The 22,107-nt window shown below is 47.5% G+C and overlaps 1 protein-coding gene across 2 annotated transcripts; it reads left to right on the plus strand.

Moving 5' to 3' along the window:
• The first annotated feature begins 1,258 nt into the window (after positions 1–1,258).
• On the plus strand, positions 1,259–20,260 carry TSPAN16 (tetraspanin 16). 2 transcript variants are annotated; one of them, XM_001167848.5, is made up of 7 exons: positions 1,259–1,534; positions 3,281–3,478; positions 4,012–4,086; positions 6,343–6,450; positions 11,318–11,470; positions 16,423–16,506; positions 20,076–20,260. In XM_001167848.5, exons 1-7 carry the CDS (start codon positions 1,466–1,468, stop codon positions 20,121–20,123), a joined length of 735 nt encoding a protein of 244 aa, XP_001167848.2. In that variant the 5' UTR covers positions 1,259–1,465; the 3' UTR covers positions 20,124–20,260. The 2 variants fall into 2 exon arrangements, with proteins under 2 accessions (XP_001167848.2, XP_009432987.1); XM_009434712.5 differs by lacking the exon at positions 4,012–4,086 and having other exon boundaries at positions 1,300–1,534.
• The last annotated feature ends 1,847 nt before the right edge of the window (positions 20,261–22,107 follow it).

Raw genomic sequence — 22,107 nt, forward strand, 5'->3', positions numbered from 1 at the left:
GATTTGACAAACATTCATTAAATTAATTAAAGTGTAAGGTATTTTCTCCCATTTGAACCATCCGCCTTCCCCCAATCCATGCAGGACCTGGACCCAGACACACCCCAGCCCAGGGCTGGACAGAGAGGGGATCGGGGTGGGGCAATGTGAAGCTGCTGTGGTTAGGGTGGGGAGGTATGGGGGCAAAGTGGGCTACAGACTGCAGGATCTAGGCCTGGAGGTCTTCAGTGCTGACATACAGAAGGTTTTTGGTCCTGAAATGCTAACTACATCTTTCACCATGGAGAAAAGCCCAATGACCTGCTACTTGGGAGGCTAAGGTGGGAGGATCACTTGAGCCAGGGAGGTCGTGGCTGCAGTAAGCCATGATCACACCACTGCACTCCAGCCTGGGCAATGGAGCAAGATCCTGTCTCAAAAGAAAAAAGCCCAGTGACCAATGGCTCACAGTTCCAGGACTCTCTGCCTTACAGGTTCCTGCCCTCATGTTACTCTTGGGGCTTCAAAGCCTGGTCTTGCTTCCTGTGTGGCCTCAGGCAGTTCCCTTGGCCTCTCTGAGCCCTGTATGAAGGATGGGCCAAGTATGGGCTGGGGCTTGGGAGGCCCGGTGGCTTGTAGCTAGATTTCTGCATCACAGAGCCTCTGGATCCATTCATTCATTCTCCGCGGGTTTCTTAAGTACTGCCGTGCCAGGCTTTGGGGATACAGCTGTTTTTGTTTTTGTTTTGTTTTGTTTGAGACAGAGTCTCACTCCGTCAACCAGGCTGGAGTGGAATGGCACGACCTCAGATCACTGCAACCTCCACCTCCTGGGTTCAAGTGATTCTCCTGCCCCAGCCTCCCAAGTAGCTGGGATTATAGGCGTGTGCCACCACACCCAGGTAATTTTTGTATTGTTTGTATTGTTAGTAGGTCTCAAACTCTTGACCTCAGGTGATTCGCCCGTCTCCGCCTCCCAACATGCTTTGATTACAGGTGTGAGCCACTGCGCCTGGCAGGGGTCACAGCTGTTAATAGGACAGCCCAAGTTCCCCCTTCCCCCGCTTGGATCCCCCAGTCTACTAGGAGATGTCAACTGTGCAAGTGGTCAGCTCTGGGCACTATGCCCACAGGGTCCTGGTGGCATCTGGAGGGTACCAGGGTAGCATACCATGCCTGTTCTCTTTCCCTGCTGTGACCTGTTTGAAGGATGAGGAGCCAACAGGGGGCAGTTTGGGGCACCTGATTTCCCTGGACCATGAGCCTTGCTCCAGTACCCAGTTGTGATGTGATAAAAGGCTTATGACCAGGGCAGGGGGCAGCTGCTGGGCCGCCTTGGACAACCAACAGGCAGCCAGGACACAGAGGGGTAGAGCAAGTCAGCATTGGTGCCCCTTCCTCAGATCCCTATCATCTTGGGAAACAGTAGCCCAGAGGTTCAGGAAGATGTTAACTTAAATGTTCAGGGTGCCCCAGTCTGTTCAGCATGGCTGAAATCCACACTCCGTATTCTTCCTTGAAGAAACTGTTATCTTTACTCAATGGCTTCGTGGCTGTAAGTATGTCACAATCCAGGCCCCTGGTTTGTTGCAGCCCTTCCTCCACAGTCAGCTCCCTGAAAGACAGAAATAAGTTGATCCAAATTGGCATCGAGATCTGTGGTTCCCTGGAGAAGCAGGAGGGATGTAGGGCAGATGGAGGAGGAGCAGGGAGCGTGGGGACCTCCATCAACCGAGAGCTGGTGAAATCCAGCACAGATGAGTGTGATCTGGGGGAGCCCAGGTGGGTGATGGAAGAGCTTGGCTCTAAGTCAAATCCTGTAGCTGACCAAGTTGTTTGGGAAGGCCAGGAGAAAGGGTTATTTTCTTGATCTTTTAAATTTGTCACGACATTTTTTTTCCTTACCGTAAAAGTAACCCGAAATGTACATTGCTAAGGAATTGTCAGGCCGGGCGCGCTGGCTCATGCCTGTAATCCCAACACTTTGGGAGGCCGAGGCGGGTGGATCACGAGGTCAGGAGTTCAAGACCAGCCTTGGTCAACATGGGGAAACCCCATCTCTACTAAAAATACAAAAAAATTAGATGGGCGTGGTGGCACGTGCCTATAATCCCAGCTACTCAGGAGGCTTAGGCATGTGAATTGCTTGAACCTGGGCGGCAGAGGTTGGCAGTGAGCCGAGATTGTGTCACTGCACTCCAGCCTGGGCAACAGAGCGAGACTCTGTCTCAATAAAAAAATAAAAAGAAGTAATTGTCTTCATTGTAGCATAGTCTAAGGAAAAGCTGCCAGGAAAGAGAAGGAAATGAAATATCACTCCTCCTCTTCACTTGTAACATTTTAAAGAGAATTAAGGCCGGGTGTGGTGACTCATGCCTGTAATCCCAGCACTTTGGGAGGCTGAGGTGGGCAGATCCATTGAGCCAGGAGCTCGAGACCAGCTATAGTGAGATCCCCATCTCTATTTAAAAAATAATAATAATAAATAAAGTGTTATTGGAACATGGCCATGCTCACTTATTTGGAGATTGTGAACAGCTGCTTTTGGGCTACACCAATAGAACTGCGTAGTTTCAACAGACACCTTAAGGCCTGCAGAGGCCACAACATCTGGGTTTTTCAGAAAAAAAAATTGCTAATCCCTGTCCTATGACATTATTTTATTTTATTTTGAGATGCAGTCTTGCTCTGTCACCCAGGCTGGAGTGCAGTGGCATGATCTCAGCTCACTGCAACCTCCACCTCCCAGGTTTAAGCGATTCTTCTGCCTCAGCCTCCTGAGTAGCTGGGATTACAGGTGCCCACCACCACGCCCGGCCAATTTTTGTATTTTTAGTAGAGACAGGGTTTCGCCATGTTGGCCAGTCTTGTCTCGAACTCCTGACCTCAGGTGATCCACCTGCTTCAGCCTCCCAAAGTGCTGGGATTACAGGTGTGAGCCACTGTGCCTGGCCTATTTTATTTTTTGAGACAGGGTCTTGATCTGTCATCCAGGCTGGAGTACAGTGGCACAGTCATAGCTCATTGCAGCCTCAACCTCATGAGCTAAAGTGATCCTCCCACTGCAGACACCTGAGTAGTTGAGACTACAGGCACGGACTACTACTGGCTATTTTTTTTTGTTGTTGGGGAGAGGGTACAGATGAGGTCTTACCAAGCTGGTCTTGAATTCCTGGGCTCAAGTCTTGGCCTTGGCCTCCCAAAGTGCTGGGATTACAGGCATGAGCCACCGCACTCACCCAGTTCTATTTGTATACAACTAACAGATTACTTTTCTTCCTTTCTGGTTTCTGTTCTAAAGGTGTCTGGCATCATCCTCATTGGCCTGGGCATTGGTGGTAAATGTGGAGGGGCCTCTCTGACGAATGTCCTCGGGCTGTCCTCTGCATACCTCCTTCACGTTGGCAACCTGTGCCTGGTGATGGGATGCATCACGGTACTGCTTGGCTGTGCCGGGTGGTATGGAGCGACTAAAGAGAGCAGAGGCACGCTCTTGTTTGTAAGTTGGATCTGCACACAGACCCCAGAACTGCCTCCCCATACATACAAATCTTTTATTGTGCGTGTTGCAAACAACTTTGCTTGGTGTCACCTATTTTTTGGTGGTGGGGGGGGAACAGGGTTTCACTCTGTCGCCCAGGCTGGAGTGCAGTGGCGCAATCTCGGTTCACTGCAACCTCCGCCTCCCAGGTTCAAGCGATTCTCCTGCCTCAGCCTCCCGAGTAGCTGGGATTACAGGCACCCCTACCATGCCCTGCTAATTTTTGTATTTTTAGTAGAGACGGGATTTTGCCATGGTGGCCAGGCTGGTCTTGAAGTCCTGACCTCGTGATCCACCCGCCTCGGCCTCCCAAAGTGCTGGGATTACAAGCGTTGAGCCACTGCACCCGGTCGAATTGTTTTAAACTGGAGAGGCCAGGGTGGCCTGGGGTGGAGGGTCGGGGGAACAGAGACAACCCCTCACCTGCAGGGTATAAGGTCGGGAGGAGGCTGAGCAGGCTCCCAGGCCCTCTCTCCCCGTGTGTCTTTTAGTGCATCCTGTCAATGGTTATTGTCCTCATCATGGAAATCACAGCTGCCACAGTGGTCCTTCTTTTCTTTCCAATTGTAAGTACAGCCCTGCTCCTCCCGCGTAGCATTAGAAAGATAAAAAACCAAGGACGGGCGCGGTGGATCATGCCTCTAATCCCAGCATTTTGGGAGGCTGAGTCGGGTGGATCACCTGAGGTCATGAGTTTGAGACCAGCCTGGCCAACATGGTGAAACCCTGTCTCTAACAAAAATACGAAAAATTAGCCAGGCGTGATAGCACGCACTTGTAATCCAGCTCCTCAGGAGGCTGAGGCAGGATAATCCCTTGAACCTGGGAGGCAGAGGTTGCAGTGAGCCAAGATTGCACCACTGCACTCCAGCCTGGGCAACAGAATGAGACTCCGTTAAAAAAAAAAAAAAAGAAAAAGATATAGAACCAATAGAAGTCCGCCCCTCCCCGCCAGGCACCCACGATCGATTGTGGGGACCCAGTGATGGAGGGGCCCATCACACGTGCCACCTTCGATGGTGTGAGAAGCTGAAATCCTCAGCCTGCCCCTCCAAGTCCTCACAAAACCTGCTGAGTTCATTTAGTTAATCTCTCTTGGGTTTGGTGGCAGGAGAAGGGGAGATGATCAGAAGTGTTTGCATATTGATTGGGGTTTTGAAATGTATTCAAAATAGAGGGACAATTTAGCAAAATCCATCCAAATGACAAAAGCTTCAGCACTTTGATCTGGCAGTCCCATCTCTGGGAATTATTCAAGAACTCACTTGCTGGTGTGCAGAATCACATTCATGCCAGGGCATGTGAAAGATTGCAAAGAGGGCCAGGTGCGGTGGCTCACGCCTATAATCCCAGCACTTTGGGAGGCCGAGGCAGGTGGATCACCTGAGGTCAGGAGTTCGGGACCAGCCTGGCCAACATGGTAAAACCCCGTCTCTATTAAAAATACAAAAAAACTAGCCAGGCCTGGTGGCACATGCCTGTAATCCCAGCTATTCAGGAGGGTGAGGCAGGAGAATCGCTTGAACCCGGGAGCCGGAGGTTGCAGTGAGCTGAGATTGTGCCATTGCCCTCCAGCCTGGGCAACAAGAGTGAAACTCTGTCTCAAAAAAAAAAAAAAAAAAAAGAAAAGAAAAGAAAAAAGAAAGATTGCAAAGAACCTAGTGAGTATGAATAAGGGTTTAGGCAAGTTAAAATACATCGACACAGTGGAATCCTGTACATCAGGTACAGGGAAGGAGACGGCTCTCTGGGCACCAGATGGAATGCTCTCCAGGATAGAGTGCCGTCCTCATTGGCATCCTCCCCAGAGGCTGACCCTGAAACAAGAATTCAAAGGCATGTGGTTTATTTGAGAGGTGATCCCAGAAAACACCTGCAGGGGACATGGCAAATGAGGCAGGTAAGGGAAGACAGCCCACAAAAGGGGATGCTGGGTACAGCATAGAACATGCACCTAGGTTATTCCACTCAAGTGGAGAGGGAGCTGGGATATTGATCCACCAACTCCCACCAGCCATTGATGGAGGGCTGCTCCCAGGGGGCATGTGGGCTCAGAGGCCAGAGAATCCTCACTTGCTGGCACTAGGGAGTCAGGCCAGTAGGCACAGAACTGACAAGGGCCACAGAGTTATGGGCAGGCCACCAAGAGCCCCTGCTACTCCTGTCGAGAACAGCCAGACGCAGAAAAATGAGTGCAGCATAAACCAGAGGAAGAATAGTGAAAATATACTTTGCTTTGACACACATAGAAGAACATCTCTTTGGGGACACAGGAAACAGTTAACAGTCATTGGCATGGAGTGGGAGGAAACTTTTGGCTGGGAGGAAGGGGTGGGAGAGAGACTTTTCATGGTCTGTTCTCCTGTGCATGTCAATTTCGAACCACATGCCTCTATCATCGCTTTGCAAAAGGATTTTTTAAACCTTTATTTAAAAAACAGAAAATTAAATGTGCCCCTTTTGTGCAGACAGAGATTCCGTGGAAGATGATATTCAATTCTTTAACGGAGTTACAGTCACATCGTGGGTGCAGCAGGGTGTAGGCGATTCCAAAGAGCAGATGATTCAAATTCGTGTGTGATGGGTACAGAGAGATACGCTTGGCTCCAGACCCACACGTCTCCCTGTTTCCCTCTCTTGTGGTGGGGGCACAGTAGCCTTCGTGTGTCTTCCTCTAGCACAGACCCCTGAGCTGAGGGTAGGAAAAATGAAGGCAGCACGAGGGACGCTCCCACCTCCCACTCTATCCTCAAGAACCTCGGCCAATGAACGGGCCACTCTTGCTAGTTGGGGTACTGATCACTTCCTGTCCTATCTGTGAGGTTCGAGATGTGGCCTTGGAACACACCTTCGTGACCCTGAGGAAGAATTACAGAGGTTACAACGAGCCAGATGACTATTCTACACAGTGGAACTTGGTCATGGAGAAGGTGAGGCTTACTTAAAAAAAAAAAAATTGTGGTAAAAGGTACACAACATGGGCGGGCGAAGTGGCTCACACCTGTAATCCCAGCACTTTGGGAGGCCGAGGTGGGAGGATCACTTGAGGTCAGGAGTTTGAGACCAGCTGAGCCAACATGGTGAAACCCCGTCTCTACTAAAAATACAAAAATTACCTCCGTGTGGTGGCAGGCATCTGTAGTCTCAGCTACTCAGGAGGCTGAGGCAGGAGAATCGCTCGAACCCAGGAGGTAGAGGTTGCAGTGAGTTGAGATGGCACCACTGCATCCCAGCCTGGGCGACAGAGGGAGGCTCTGTTTAAAAAAAAAAAAAAAAAAAAAAGCCAGTCACAGTGGCACATGCTTGTGGTCCCAGCTACTCAGGAGGCTGAGGTGGGAGGATCACTTGAGTCCAGGAAGTCAAGGCTGCAGTGAACTATGATGGTGCCACTGCACTCCAGCCTGGGTGACAGAGCAAGACCCTGTTTCAAAAAAGAAAAAAGATTTGAAAAAAGATTTAAAAAAAGATACACAACATGAAATGTATCGTTTAACATTTTTTGTTTTTTTGAGTTGGAGTCTCATGCTGTTGCCTAGGCTGGAGTGCAGTGGCGCAATCTCAGCTCACTGCAACCTCCACCTCCCGGGTTCAAGCAATTCTCCTGTCTTAGCCTCCCAAGTAGCTGGGATTAGAGGCGCCCACCACCACACCTGGCTAATTTTTGTATTTTTAGTAGAGACGGGGTTTCACCATATGGGTCAGGCTGGTCTCAAACTCCTGACCTCAGGTGATCCACCCGCCTTGGCATCCCAAAGTTCTGGGATTATAGGCGCGAGCCACCGTGCCCGGCCCCATTTAACAATTTTGAAGTGCGCAGTTCAGCGGCATTAAGCACATTCACATTGTTGTGCGACCATCACCACCATCTCTAGAACTTTCTTATCTTCCCAAACTAAAACTCTGTCCCATGAAACGCTCACTCCACATTCTCCCTCCCCAAGCCCCTGGCACCCACCATGCTCCTGTCTGTCTATATGAATCTGATGTCTCTAGGGACCTCCTAGGAGTGAAATCAGGCAGCGTGTGTCTTTACTAAAAATGCAAACATTAGCCAGGCATGGTGACACGTGCCTGTAATCCCAGCTACTCGGGAGGCTGAGGCAGGAGAATCGCTTGAATCCGGGAGGTGGAGGCTGCAGTGAGCCAGGATCATGCCACTGCATTGCAGCCTGGGCGACAGAGTGAGGCTCTATCTCAAAAAAAAAAAAAAAAAAAAAAAAAGGATTTGCTAGATTCTATGGCAATTCTACTTTATATATATACATATATATATAGTGTATATATACATATATATGTATATACATATATATATAGTGTATATATACATATATATGTATATACATATATATATAGTGTATATATACATATATATGTATATACATATATATAGTGTATATATACATATATATGTATATACATATATATAGTGTATATATACATATATATGTATATACATATATATAGTGTATATATACATATATATGTATATACATATATATAGTGTATATATACATATATATGTATATACATATATATAGTGTATATATACATATATATGTATATACATATATATGTACACACATACACATATATACACACACATACATATATATATTCACATATATATTTTTGAGACAGGATCTCACTCTGTTGCCCAGGCTGGAGTGCGGTAGGGGGATCATGGCTCACTGCAACCTCTGCCTCCCAGGCTGAAGCAACCTTCCCACCTCAGCCTCTTGAGTAGCTGGGACTGCAGGTTCGTGCCACCATGCCTGGCTAATTTTTTTTTTTTTTTGTAGAGATGGGGTTTCACCATGTTGCTCAGGCTGATCTTAAAAACTCCTGGCCTCAAGCGATCCTCCTAACTCAGCCTCCCAAAGTGCTGGGATTACAGGGGTAGCAACCACACTGGCCTACGTTTTTTGAGGAACTGCCAGACTCCTTTCCACAGTGGCTGCACCATTTTCCATTCCCATCAGCAACGCAGGAGTCTAATTTCTCCACGTCCTTGACACCTGTCATTTTCTGGGTTTTTTTTTTTTTTGAAATGGAGTCTCACTCTGTCACCCAAGTTGGAGTGCAGTGGCACAATCTTGGCCCACTGCAACCTCCGCATCCTGGGTTCAAGTGATTGTCCTGCCTTAGCCTCCCAGGTAGCTGGGATTACAGGCGTGCACCACCGTACCTGGCTAATTTTTGTATTTCTAGTAGAGACAGGCCTTCACCATGTTGGCCAGGCTGGTCTCAAATTTTTGACCTGAAGTGATCCACCCACCTTGACTTCCCAAAGTGCTGGGATTACAGGTGTGAGCCACCGTGCACGGCCAATTTTCTGTTATTTTGATCATCGCCATCCTAATGAGTGTGAGGTGGTGAGACTCCCATCTTGATTCTTGGCATTTAAGGAGCAAGACTGGCCTTTAAGTGTTATTTAAGCTTTTGAGACAGGTGGTTGAGGCCAGGCAGGGAGGGTTCAAAGTGGGGAAAGCCATTGCCTGTCTCCAGGAGCATTTCACACCTGAGTTGTAGGTCCAAGAGCTGCTGTGGGTTGATGGCCAGGCTTTGAAAGGAACATATGATAGGGAAAAATTTATTTATGTACTTAAGACAGAGTCGTACTCTCAAAACTCAGGCTGGAGTTCAGTGGCGCAATCTCGGCTCACTGCAGGCGCAACTTCCCAAGCTCAGGTGATTCTTGTACCTCAGCCTCCCGAGTAGCTGGGACTACAGGTGCGCACCACCACACCCAGCTAATTTTTAAAATTTTTATTTTTATTTATTTATTTTGAGATGGAGTCTCGCTCTGTTGCCCAGGCTGGAGTGTAGTGGCATGACCTCGGCTCACTGCAAGTTCCGCCTCCCAGGTTCATGCCATTCTCCTGCCTCAGCCTCCTGAGTAGCTGGGACCACAGGTGCTTGCCATCACGCCCGGCTAATTTTTTGTATTTTTAGTAGAAACGGGGTTTCACCATGTTAGCCAGGATGATCTCGATCTCCTGACCTCGTGATCCGTCCGCCTCGGCCTCCCAAAGTGCTGGGATTACAGGCGTGAGCCACTGCGCCCAGCCTAAAATTTTTAGTAGAGACCTTTCAGCATGTTGCCCAGGCTGGTCTCGAACTCCTGGGCTCAAGTGATCTGCCTGCTTAGTCTTCCTAAAGTGCTAGGATTATAGCTGTGAGCCACTGCGCCCAGCTTCATTTATTAAAAAAAAAAAAAAAGTTTTGCTCCCTGTGTTGCCCAGGCTGGTCTTGAACTCGTCGCCTGAAGTGATCTTCCTGAATTGGCTTCTCAAAGTGTTGGGATTATAGGCATGAGTCACTGCAACTGGCTGATGCCTTTCTGCATGCTGCTTTTGGCTTCTCAAGCTTGTGATGGTACAGAATGTCTCTCTTTCATTCATTCATACAGTCCTCCCACTAATATTTATTGAGCACCTGCTATGAGTCAGGCACTCTTTAGGGTTTTTGTTAGGGCACAAAAAAAATCCTTGTTGGTGCTGGGCGCAGTGGCTCATGCCTGCAATTCCAGCACTTTGGGAGGCTGAGGCAGGTGGATCACCTGAGGTCAGCTGTTCGAGACCAGCCTGGCCAACATAGCGAAACCCCATCTCTACTAAAAATACAAAAATTAGCCGGGCATGGTGGTCGTGCATGCCTGTAATCCCAGCTACTCGGGAGGCCGACGTAGGAGAATTGCTTGAACCCAGGAGGTGGAGGTTGCAGAGAGCCAAGGTCGCGCCATTGCACTCCAACCTGGGCAACAGACGGAGACTGTCTCTCAAAAAAAATAATAAAAATGAAAATAAAAATAAAATCCTTGTTGGGCCAGGTGCAGTGGCTCACATCTGTAATCCTAGCACTCTGGGAGGCTGAGACGGGTGGATCACTTGAGGCTAAGAGTTTGAGACCAGCCCAGGCAATATACCAAGACCCATCTCTACAATAGATAAAAAATGTAGCCAGGCGTGATGGCCTGCACCTGTAGTCCCAGCTACTCAGGAGGCAGAGGAGGGAGAATCGATTGAGCCCAGAAGATTGAGGTTGCAGTAAGCTGCGATCTCAGCACTGCACTTCAAATTCATTCTTCCATTACTGACATGTGAATGGAGAGATGGGCAAGAAACCAATAACTAAACATTGGTATCAGGGTCATAACTGCTGTGAATAAAAACAAGGCAGGGCCGGGCACGGTAGCTCACACCGGTAATCCCAGCACTTTGGGAGGACAAGGAGGGTGGATCACTTGAGGTCAGGAGTTTGAGACCAGCCTGGCCAACATGGCATAAACCTGTCTCTACTAAAAATACAAAAGTTAGCCAGGCGTGGGGGCGTGTGCCTGAAATCCCAGCTACTCGGGAGACTGAGGCAGGAGAATCACTGAGGAGTTCAGCTTTTTTTCTTTTTAGAGACAGGGTCTTGCTCTGTTGCCCAGGGTGGAATGTAGTGGTGTGATCATAGCTCACTGCAGCCTTGATCTCCCGGGCTCAAGAGATCCTCTAGCCTGAGCCTCCTGAGTAGCTGGGAATACCGGCATCTGCCACCATGCCTGGCTAATTTTTAGATTTTTTTGCCGAGATGGGGTCTCACCCTGTTGCCCAGGCTAGGAGTTCAGCTTTTACCCTGAGTGAGGTGGGAGCCAGGGAGGGTTCTGGGCTGTGATGGGATGTTTGTAAGAGGATGTTTAGCACAGTCTCTGGGATATTGTGACCATACTAGACGGTAGCCATGGTAACCATGATTTCTGATGTTTTTATTATTTGAAAGGGACTCTCCAAGTATTTCTTCTCCTCTCTATAGCTAAAGTGCTGTGGGGTGAATAACTACACAGATTTTTCTGGCTCTTCCTTCGAAATGACAACGGGCCACACCTACCCCAGGGGTTGCTGTAAATCCATCGGAAGTGTGTCCTGTGACGGACGCAATGTGTCTACAAACGTCATCCACCAGAAGGTAACTGGAGATTTTGTGTGTTGCCTTGACAGACCCCTGAGGGCTGGTGACTTCGTTTTTATTTTTATCTTATTTTGAGAAAGAGTTTCACCCTTGTCGCACAGGCTGGAGTGCAGTGGTGCGATCTCGGCTCACTGCAACCTCCGCCTCCCAGGTTCAAGTGATTCTCCCGCCCCAGCCTCCCAAGTAGCTGGGATCACAGGCATGCACCGCCACACCCGGCTAATTTTGTATTTTTAGTAGAGATGGGGTTTCACCATGTTGGCCAGGCTGGTCTTGAACCTCAGGTGATCCACCCGCCTCGGCCTCCCAAAGTGCTGGGATTACAGGCATGAGCTACTGTACCCAGCCTTTTTATTTATTTATTTAGTTAGTTATTTTGAGATGGAGTTTCACTGTGTCTCCCAGGCTGGAGTGCAATGGTGCCATCTTGGCTCACTGCAACCTCCGCCTCCTGGGTTCAAGTGATTCTCCTGCCTCAGCCTCCCGAGTAGCTGGGATTACAGGTGTGTGCCACCACGCCCGGCTGATTTTTGTATTTTTACTAGAGATGGGGTTTCCTCATGTTGGCCAGGCTGGTCTCAAACTCCTGAGCTCAAGTGATCCTCCCACCTCGGCCTCCCAAAGTGCTGGGATTACAGGCATGAGCCACCACACCTGGCCTTATTTTTTTTTTTTTAGAGATAGGGTCTCACTCTGTTGCCCAGGCAGGAGTGCAATGGTGCAATCACGGCTCACTGCAGCCTCAAACTCCTGGGCTCAAGTGATCCTCCTGCCTCAGCCTCCCGAGTAGCTGGGACCACAGGCACGTGCCACCATGCCTGGCTAATTTTTTTTTTAATTTTTATTTTTAATAGAGATGAGGCCTTAGTATGTTGCCCAGGCTGGTCTCGAACTCCTGGCCTCAAGCAATCCTCCTGCCTCAGCCTCTCAAAATGCTGGGATTACAGGCATGAACCACCACACCCAGCCTGGTAACTTTAATAAAAATTGCTTCTTTTGGGGGACCCCTGCAAAGGGGGTCAGGGAGAAAGAAATCAACTCTTATTGAGTGTTCAGCTTATTTTGACAACACAGAGCAGGGACTTACGGTTACCTTCTCTCAGAAACTGAGGCTCGGGAGGGGACATCACTAGTTCAAGATCACAGAGCTTTGGCAGAGTTGGAATTTGAAGCCCCATTGGCCTGAGTCCATTGCTGGCACCACACTACCTGCCTTCTAGAGACCCTAAATGGAGCAATAACCATGAAAAGTGATCATCCTAGCGGGAGTGAGGGCCAGCCACGTGATGGAGCACTCACTTTGTGAGTTTTGTCCCATCCTATCCCTTGAGGTGGGGAACTACTCTTCTCTCATTTTGCAGATAAGGAAACTGAGGTACAGAGCATTTCCTGTGTCCAGGGAGTAGTGAGCTGGGTTTCAAGCCACACCCCAGTTCCCCCTTAACTTCTTCCACGAGTGAATGAGCACAGAGATCTTCTCTGAGGGAAGAAATAGAAATCAGAGCCAGGGCAACATAGCAAAGTCCCCATCACAACAACAACAACAAATTTTTTTTTTTGAGACGGAGTCTTGCTCTATCACCCAGACTGGAGTGCAGTGGCGCAATCTCGACTCACCGCAGCCTCCGCCTCCCAGGTTCAGGTGATTCTCCTGCCTCAGCCTCCTGAGTAGCTGGGATTACAGGCGTGTGCTACCACGCCCAGCTAATTTTTGCATTTTTTTTTTTTTTTTTTTGAGACGGAGTCTTGCTCTGTCGCCCAGGCTGGAGTGCAGTAGCGCGATCTTGGCTTACTGCAAGCTCTGCCTCCCAGGTTCATGCCATTCTCCTGCCTCAGCCTCCTGAGTAGCTGGGACTACAGGCGCCTGCCAGCATGCCCAGCTAATTTTTTTGTACTTTTTTAGTAGAGACGGGGTTTCACCGTGTTAGCCAGGATGGTCTCCATCTCCTGACCTCATGATCCGCCCGCCTCGGCCTCCCAAAGTGCTGGGATTACAGGCGTGAGCCACCGCGCCTGGCCTAATTTTTGCATTTTTAGTAGAAACGGGGTTTTACCATGTTGGTCAGGCTGGTCTTGAACTCCTGACCTCAGGTGATCCTCCCACCTCAGCCTCCCAAAGTGCTAGGATTACAGGCATGAGCCACCCTGCCTGGCTAAAAAACATTTTTTATATTAGCTGAGTGTGGTGACACATGCCTAAGTCCCAGCTATTCTGGTGGTTGAGGTGGGAGGATCACTTAAGTCCAGTAGTTCAAGACCAGCCTTGGCAACATAGCAAGATGCCGTTTTTACAAAAAAATTAAAAATCAGCTGGGCATGGTGGCATGAACCTGTAGTCCCAGGTAACTGGGAGGCTGAGGCAGGAGGATCGATTGAGCCCAGGAGGTCAAGGCTGCAGTGAGCCGTGATTGTGCCGCTGCACTCCGGCCTGGGCCACAGAGCAAGACCCCTCTCTAAAATAGACAAAAAAAAAGAAGAAGAAATATGAATCGTTCATTCCTTCATTTGCACTGAATGGCTCATGCAGGGAAATAGGCCCTGTGGAAAATCAGCCAGGTTGAGTACCAGGCAGGGGCCTCAGAGACAGACACGGGCCAGACACTGGCCCACTGGGCCCTACACAACCTACCTGTCACCTCCTAACCTTTCCCCCTTGCTCACTCTGTTCCAGCACACTGGCCTCCTCGCTACTGCTCAGAAACACCAGGCACATGCCTGCCTCACCACCTTTGCACAGGCTTTCCCTCTGCCTGGAGTGCTCTTCCTTCATGTCTTCCTACCTCTCAAGTCTTTACTCAACTGGCGCTTTCTCCGTGAGGCTGTTCTGACTTCCCATCTATAAAATGATCATCCCAATGATCATGCTCTGTCTTCATACCCTGTTTCTGTGTCTTTCCAGCATTTATCACCACTTTACAGTATTATCACTATGCTTGCCGTCAGCTGTTCTCCCCACTCAAATGTCAGCCCCATGAGGGCAGGAATTTTGTCTGTTTTATACATTGCTGGGTTGCCACTGTCCAATTCAGTGCCAGGCACTTAAATACCTATTATGTGGCCAAGTGTGATGGCTCATGCCTGTAATCCCAGCACTTTGGGAGGCTGAGGTGTGTGGATCACCTGAGGTCAGGAGTTCACCAACATGGTGAAACCCCCATCTCTACTAAAAATACAAAAATTAGCTGGGCGTGGTGGTGGGAGCCTGTAACTCCAGCTACTTGGGAGGCTGAGGCAGAAGAATTGCTTGAACCCGGGAGGCGGAGGTTGCGGTGAGCCAAGTTAGCGCCACTACACTCCAGCCTGGGCAATAAGAGCCAAATTCCGTCTCAAAAAAAAAAAAAAAAAAAAGTGCAGGAAGGAGAGAGGAGGCCCTATCACCTTCAGGAGGATGCCCTGCCAATGCACTTTGCCTGGTATCCTAGTATCTCTGAGCCTCAGTTTCCTCATCTGTAAAATGGAGGAAAGAAGAGTACCCAAATTATGGGGTTATAGTGAGAAATGAGTAAGAAAATATGTGGACGGAGAAGCCACTGAATACGTCAGCTCTTCTGTTCATATGTAAAGAGCACTTAAAAATAACTAACAGTTATTGAATGCTGGCTACATGTCAGACCACTGCAATGTATTTCATGTAGATTCATTCTTTTATATTTATGTATTTATTTAGAGACGGGTTCTTGCTCTGTCACTCAGGCTGGAGTACAGTGGTGCAAACATGGCTCACTGCAGCCTTGACCTCCTAGGCTCAAATGATCCTCCCGTCTCAGCCCCCCAAGTATCTGGGACTACAGGCACATACCACCACACTGGCTAATTTTTTTATTTTTTGTAGAGATGGGGTTTCGCTATGTTGTCCAGGTCAATCTCGAACTCCTGGGCTCAGGGAATCTGCCAGCCTCGGCCTCTCAGAGTTCTGGGATTACGGGCATGAGCCATCGTGCCCAGCCTTATTTATTATTTATTTAGAGACGGAGTCTTGCTCTGTTGACAGGCTGGAATGCAGTGGTACAATCTCGGCTCACTACAACCTCCGATTCCCTGGTTCAAGTGATTCTCCTGCCTCAGCCTCCTGAGTAGCTGGAATTACAGGCACCGCCACCATGCCTGGCTATATTTTTGTATTTTTAGTAGAGATGGGGTTTCACCATGTTAACCAGTATGGTCTTGATCTCCTGACCTCGTTATCCACCTGCCTCCGCCTCCCAAAGTGCTGAGATTATAGGCATGAACCACCACGCCCAGCCTATTTATTTATTTTTGAGACAGGGTGTTGCTGTGTCCCCTGGGCTGGAGTGCGGTGGCATGATCATGGCTCACTGAAGCCTCGACTGGCTGAGCTCAAGCAATCCTCCTGCCCCAATCTCCCAAGTAGCTGGGACTACGGCCGCACACCAGGCTAATATTTACATTTTTTATAGAGAGGGAGTCTCACTATGTTACCCAGACTGGTCTTGAACTCCTGGGCTCAAGTGATCCTCCCATCTTGGCTTCCCAAAGTGCTGGGATTATAGTCATGAGCTACCATGCCTGGTCTTTGATTCTTTTACTCCTCATGAAATTCTTGTAAGGCAGATCCAGTGGGTGCCATTTATAGATGGGAAAATGGAGGTACAGAGAGGTATAGCGACTTCTCCAAGGTCACACAGCTAGTAATAATCGAGGATGTCCAACCACACTTAATTGCCACACTGGAACATTAGCACAGACAAGTAGAAGGGAATCATCGGTATATTCTTTTGGGGGAATGAGGAGGACAGGGAAGATGCTAGGGTGGCGGGGAGCGGGTGGCAGTCAAATGAGATGGAGGGAAGGCCCTCACGGCTCTCTCCCCGCTTCTCCTCAAAGAATCTGAGAGGTGTCTGAGTGGCCTAATGAGTTGGGGTTGATGGGGACTTGCAATCCATAAGGCCCTAACCAGCTCCTGCTTGTTTTGGTGTTTGTTTTCTCAGGGCTGTTTCCATAAACTCCTAAAAATCACCAAGACTCAGAGCTTCACCCTGAGTGGGAGCTCTCTGGGAGCTGCAGTGATACAGGTAAGACCCAGCCTCCCTAGGGTCTTTGAGCTGTTTTATTAAGCACCTACTGTATGCCAAACACTGTTCTGGTCACTGGGACACAGGAGTGAACAAAACTAAAAAAAAAAAAAAAAAAAAGAAAGAAACTCAACAAAGAAGAACAAACTAAACCCAAATCAAGCAGAAGGAAGATGCTAAAGATTAGAGTGAAAATATGAAAATAAATGAAATGGAGAAAATCAATAAAACCAAAATTTGATTCTTTGAAAAGATAAAACAGGTCAGGTATAATGGCCCAGCCTGTAATTCTAGCACTTCGGGAGGCTGAGGCAGGAGGACTGCTTGAGCCCAGGAGTTCAAAATCAGCCTGGGCAATGTAGTGAGACTCCCCATCTCTACAAAAACAAAAATAAGAAAATTATCCAGGTGTGGTGGCAGATGCTTGTAGTCCCAGCTACTTGGGGGGCTGAGGCAGGGGGATCACTTGAGCCTGGGATATCAAGGCTAGTGAGGCATGATTGTGTCACTGCACTCCATCCTGAGTGACAGAGTGAGATCATGTCACACAAAAAAAAGATAAAATTGACAGAACTTTAGTAGACTGAAGGGCAAAAAAAGGGAAAGATTACTCAAATTAGTAAAATTAGGAATGAAAGAGAGACATCACTACTGACCTTACAGAAATAAAGCAACTATAAGGGAAAAGTGTGAACCTGTATGCCAATAAATTAGCTAACGTAGATGAAATAGACAAATTCCTAGATAAACATAAACTACCAAAACTGACTCAAGAAGAAATAGAATATCTAAATAGATCTATAGCAAGTAATGAGATTAAATTAGTAACCAAAAAACTTCCCACAAAGAAAAGATCAGGCCCAGATATCCTCACTGGAAATATTACCAAACTTTTAGAGAAGAATTAACACCATTGTTTCACCCGCAAACTCTGCCAATAAAAAGGAGGAAGACATATTTCCCAGTTTATTCTATGACACCAATACAAGATATTGCAATGACATAAGAAAGTAAAACTACAAGGCTGGGTGTGGTAGCTCATGCCTGTAATCCCAGAATTTTGGGAGGCTGAGGCAGGCGGCTCACGAGGTGAAGAGTTCGAGACCAGCCTGACGAACATGGTGAAACCCTGTCTCTACTAAAAATAAAAAAATTAGCTGGGCGTAGTGATGCACGCCTGTAATCTCAGCTGAGATTACAGCTGAGATTTGGGAGGCTGAGGCAGGAGAATCGCTTGAATCTGGGAGGTGGAGTTTACAGTGAGCCGAGATTGCACCACTGCACTCCAGCCTTGGCAACAGAGCAAGACTCTGTCTCAAAAAAAAAAAAAAAAAAAAATTATGTCTTAATAAAAAGACAAGTAACCCAACTAAAATGGACAAAGGATTCAAATAGAGATTTTTAACCAAAGAAGGCATACAGATGGCCAGTAATCACATAAAAAATGCTCTACCACCCATCATTAATTAGGGAAATGCCAATAAAAAACACTTTATTCTCACTAGGATGGCTAAAGATAATAACAAGTGTTGACAAGGATGTGGAGATATTTGAACCCTTATACATTGTTGATGAGATTGTAAAATGGTGAAGCCATTTCCTAAAATGTTAAACACAGAATTATTATTTGTCCCAGCAACTTCTCTCCTATGTTTATAATCCAAGATAATTGAAGACATGTATCCATACAAAAACCTTTACATAAATGCTCATAGCAGGATTATTCATAATAATCAAAAAGTAGATAAAACCCAAATGTATATCAAGTGATGAATGGATAAAGAAAATGCATATCCATTCAATAAAATATTATTCAACAACAAAAACTTATTGATATATGCTACAACGTGGATGACCCATATCAACATCATGCTAAGTGTAAGAAGCCAGTCATGATATTATATGATTCCATTATATAAAATGTTCAGAATAGGCAAGTCCATAGAAATAAAAGGTAGTTAGTGATTGCCAGGGACCAGAGGGTACAGGAAGAATGGGGAGTGACTGATAATAGGTATGGCGTTTCTGTGGTTCATGATGAAAATGTTCTTAAGTTATATAGTAGTGATGGTAGCCCAACTCTGAATATACTAAAAACCATTGAACTGTATACTTTAGAAAGGTAACCTGTATAGTCTATCAATTATATCTCAATGTTATTTAATAAAAAGTGCTCCATGCCCCTGATTGCCCAAGAAATTTTTCCTACATGCTTTCCGCACATTGACTACCAACGTAGTAGTGTCTTTTCTGCAAATTGCCACTAACTGAGACAAGGCTCTATCTTACCAGTCTGGGATATTTATTTCTTTGGGGTAATTTTTTTCATTGTACAAATTTATAATATTGAATATGTACTTGTAAACTATACAACACCTTCCTCCCCAAGGATCCCAGCAGGAAACAGCATTCAGCCCCCAGATGGTCCATTTAAGATGTTTTCAGGGCCCTCCTTGCAGAGGGGTGACAAGGTTCAGTGAAATGAGGCGCCCAGGAGCTAAAGACATGGGGAACTTTTATTTCTCCTAGGCCTGAAGGCTCTAGAAAGGGCATGAAGAGGGTAGGAGCCCAGAAGGAGGGGAAGAAAAGAGCGACGAAGTGGGGAAGGAATACCCTACCATTCTCTCCTCCCGCTCACCCGTCTTCTCCCGGTGCTTCCTATTGGCCAAGCCTAACCGGAAGTTATGTGGCAGTGGAGTCTGGGGAATATGGTCCGTAGGGCTCCGGGGAGGGCCGAAGTGGAGAGAATGGGCCAGGCGCGGTAGTTCACACCTGTAATCCCAGCACTTTGGGAGGCCGAGGCGAATGGATCACCTGAGGTCAGGAGCTCGAGACCAGCCTGACCAACATGGTGAAACCCCATCTCTACTAAAAATACAAAAATTAGCCAAGCGTGGTGCTGGGCGCCTGTAATTCCAGCTCCTCGGGAGGCTGAGGCAGGAGAATTGCTTGAACCCGGGAGATGGAGGTTGCAATGAGCCAAGATAGTGCCACAGCACTCCAACCTGGGCAACAGAGTGAGACTCCTCAAAAATAATAATAATAGGCTGGGTGCGGTGGCTCACGCCTGTAATCCCAGCACTTTGGGAAGCCGAGGTGGGCAGGTCACGAGGTCAGGAGATCGAGACGATCTTGGCTAACACAATAAAACCCCGTCTCTACTAAAATACAAAAAAATTAGCCGGGCGTGGTGGCGGCCGCCTGTAGTCCCAGCTACTCGGGAGGCTGAGGCAGGAGAATGGCGTGAACCTGGGAGGCGGAGCTTGCAGTGAGCCGAGATCCGCCACTGCACTCCAGCCTGGGCGACAGAGGGAGACTTCATCTCAAAAAAAAAAAAAAAATAAAAATAAATAAATAAATAAATAAATAATAAATACAAAATAAGTGGAGACGAATGCACTGTAACCACAGTGGCTCCAACTTAGCCCAGGCGGTTCTTCAGCCATCTGTAAAACCCTGCCCCTCGCCTTTCTGGAACAGGATGCTCCCCTTGTCCCCGTAACTCCAGTATGATTCTGGTTTGGAGGTCTCTAGCATTGGATCCATGTTTCTTTCTTCACGCATTTCAGTTGCCAGGAATTCTTGCCACTTTGCTGCTGTTTATCAAGCTGGGCTGACACCCAGGCCTGGAGAAGATGAGACACCTGGGCCCATCTGGCTGCTGGAGATTCAGTCTCAGTTTTCTCTGTAGCACTCACTGCTTCTGGAGGGGAGATTGTTAATAAAAGATTTGGGAAACCCCTGTCCAGCCTGACTTCTTTCTCCTTACTTTCATTTTTGGCAATGATTTTACCTCAAAATGCCTGAATTAGAGACTATGCCCTTTCTCATACAACTTTCCTGTTTTGTAAATTATTCTTGGTGTGTGTGTGTGTGTGTGTGTGTGTGGTTTTTTTTTTTTTTCTTTTGAGAGAGTCTTGCTGTGTTGCCAGGCTGGAGTGCAATGGCACGATCTTGGCTCACTGCAACCTCCACCTCCGGGGTTCAAGTGAGTCTTCTGCCTCAGTCTCCCGAGTAGCTGGGATTACAGGCACTCGCTACCATGCCCAGCTAATTTTTTGTATGTTTAGTAGAGATGGGGTTTCACCATGTTGGCCAGGCTGGTCTTGAACTCCTGAGTTCAGGTGATCCACCTGCCTCGGCCTCCCAATGTGTTGGGATTACAGGTGTAAGCCACTGCACCCAGCCAGTTTTGTAAATTATTCTGTGAAAAATCTAGAACTTTCACAAAAGCCAAGAACATCCATCCAAAGAAACATACACATCACCCAGGTTCAACAATGCAAAGATTGACATATTTGCTTTATCAATCCCCTTTTTACCCTTGATAAAGTATTTTTTCTTTTTTTTTTAAATTGACAAGTCATAATTGTATATATTTATAGGGTACAATGTGATGTTTTGATATATGCATACAATGTGGAATGATTAAATCAAGCTAATGAACATATCTATCAGCTCACTTATCATTTTTTTGTGGTGATACATCTGTGATCCCAGCACTTTGGGAGACCGAGGTAGGAGGATCGCTTGAGCCCAGGAGTTTGAGACCAGCCTGGGCAACATAGCAAGACACCCCCCCCCACCTTATTTTTTTTTTTTTTAAGATGGAGTCTTGTTCTGTCACCCAGGCTGGAGGGCAGTGGTGTGATCTCGGCTTATTGCAACCTTCCCACATTCTGGGTTCAAGCAATTCTCCTGCCTCAGGCTCCCATGTAGCTGGGTTTACAGGTGCCTGCCACCACGTCTGGCTAATTTTTTGTATTTTTAGTAGACATGGGGTTTCACCAGGCTGGTCTCAAACTCCTGCCCTCAAGTGATCCGCCTGCCTCGGCCTCCCAAAGCGCTGGGATTACAGGTGTGAGCCACTGTGCCTGGCCTGACTCCATCTCTACAAGACAACAACATCAACAAAACCCTCCAAAAAACAAACCCCAGACAATGCCATTTCTTCCCTTTATATTTCAGTACACATCTCTAACGATATGTTCATTTGCATTCACAACCATAACACCGTTATCACATCTAGGATAATTAACATTGCTTGTTTGGCATCCCTTAATACCTAGGCCATCGTTGAGTCTTCCTAATTGGCTCAAAACTTTTTTAAAGGGACAGGGCCTCACTCTATCACCCATGCTGGAGTGCAGAGATGTGATTGTTGCTCAGGGTAACCTCTAACTCCTGGGCTCAAGGGAGTCTCCCATGTCAACTTTCTGAGTACATGGGACTACAGGCATGCGCCACCACACCCAGCTAATTTTTTTTCTTTTTTCTTTTTTTTTGAGACGGAGTTTCGCTCTTGTTGTCCAGGCTGGAGTGCAATGGCACGATCTTGGCTCACAGCAACCTCAGCCTTCCGGGTTCAAGTGACTCTCCTGCCTCAGCCTCCTGCCTAGCTGGGATTACAGGCATGTGCCACCATGCCCGGCTAATATTTGTATTTTTAGTAGAGACGGGGTTTCATCATGTTGGCCAGGATGGTCTCGAACTCCTGACCTCAGGAGAATTGCTTGAACCCAGGAGGTGGAGGTTGCAGTGAGCTGAGATCACGTCATTGCACTCCAGCCTGGGCGACAGGGCAATACACTGTCTCAAAAA

Source organism: Pan troglodytes, chromosome 20 (genome assembly GCF_028858775.2).
Source record: "Pan troglodytes isolate AG18354 chromosome 20, NHGRI_mPanTro3-v2.0_pri, whole genome shotgun sequence".
NCBI lineage: Eukaryota > Metazoa > Chordata > Mammalia > Primates > Hominidae > Pan > Pan troglodytes.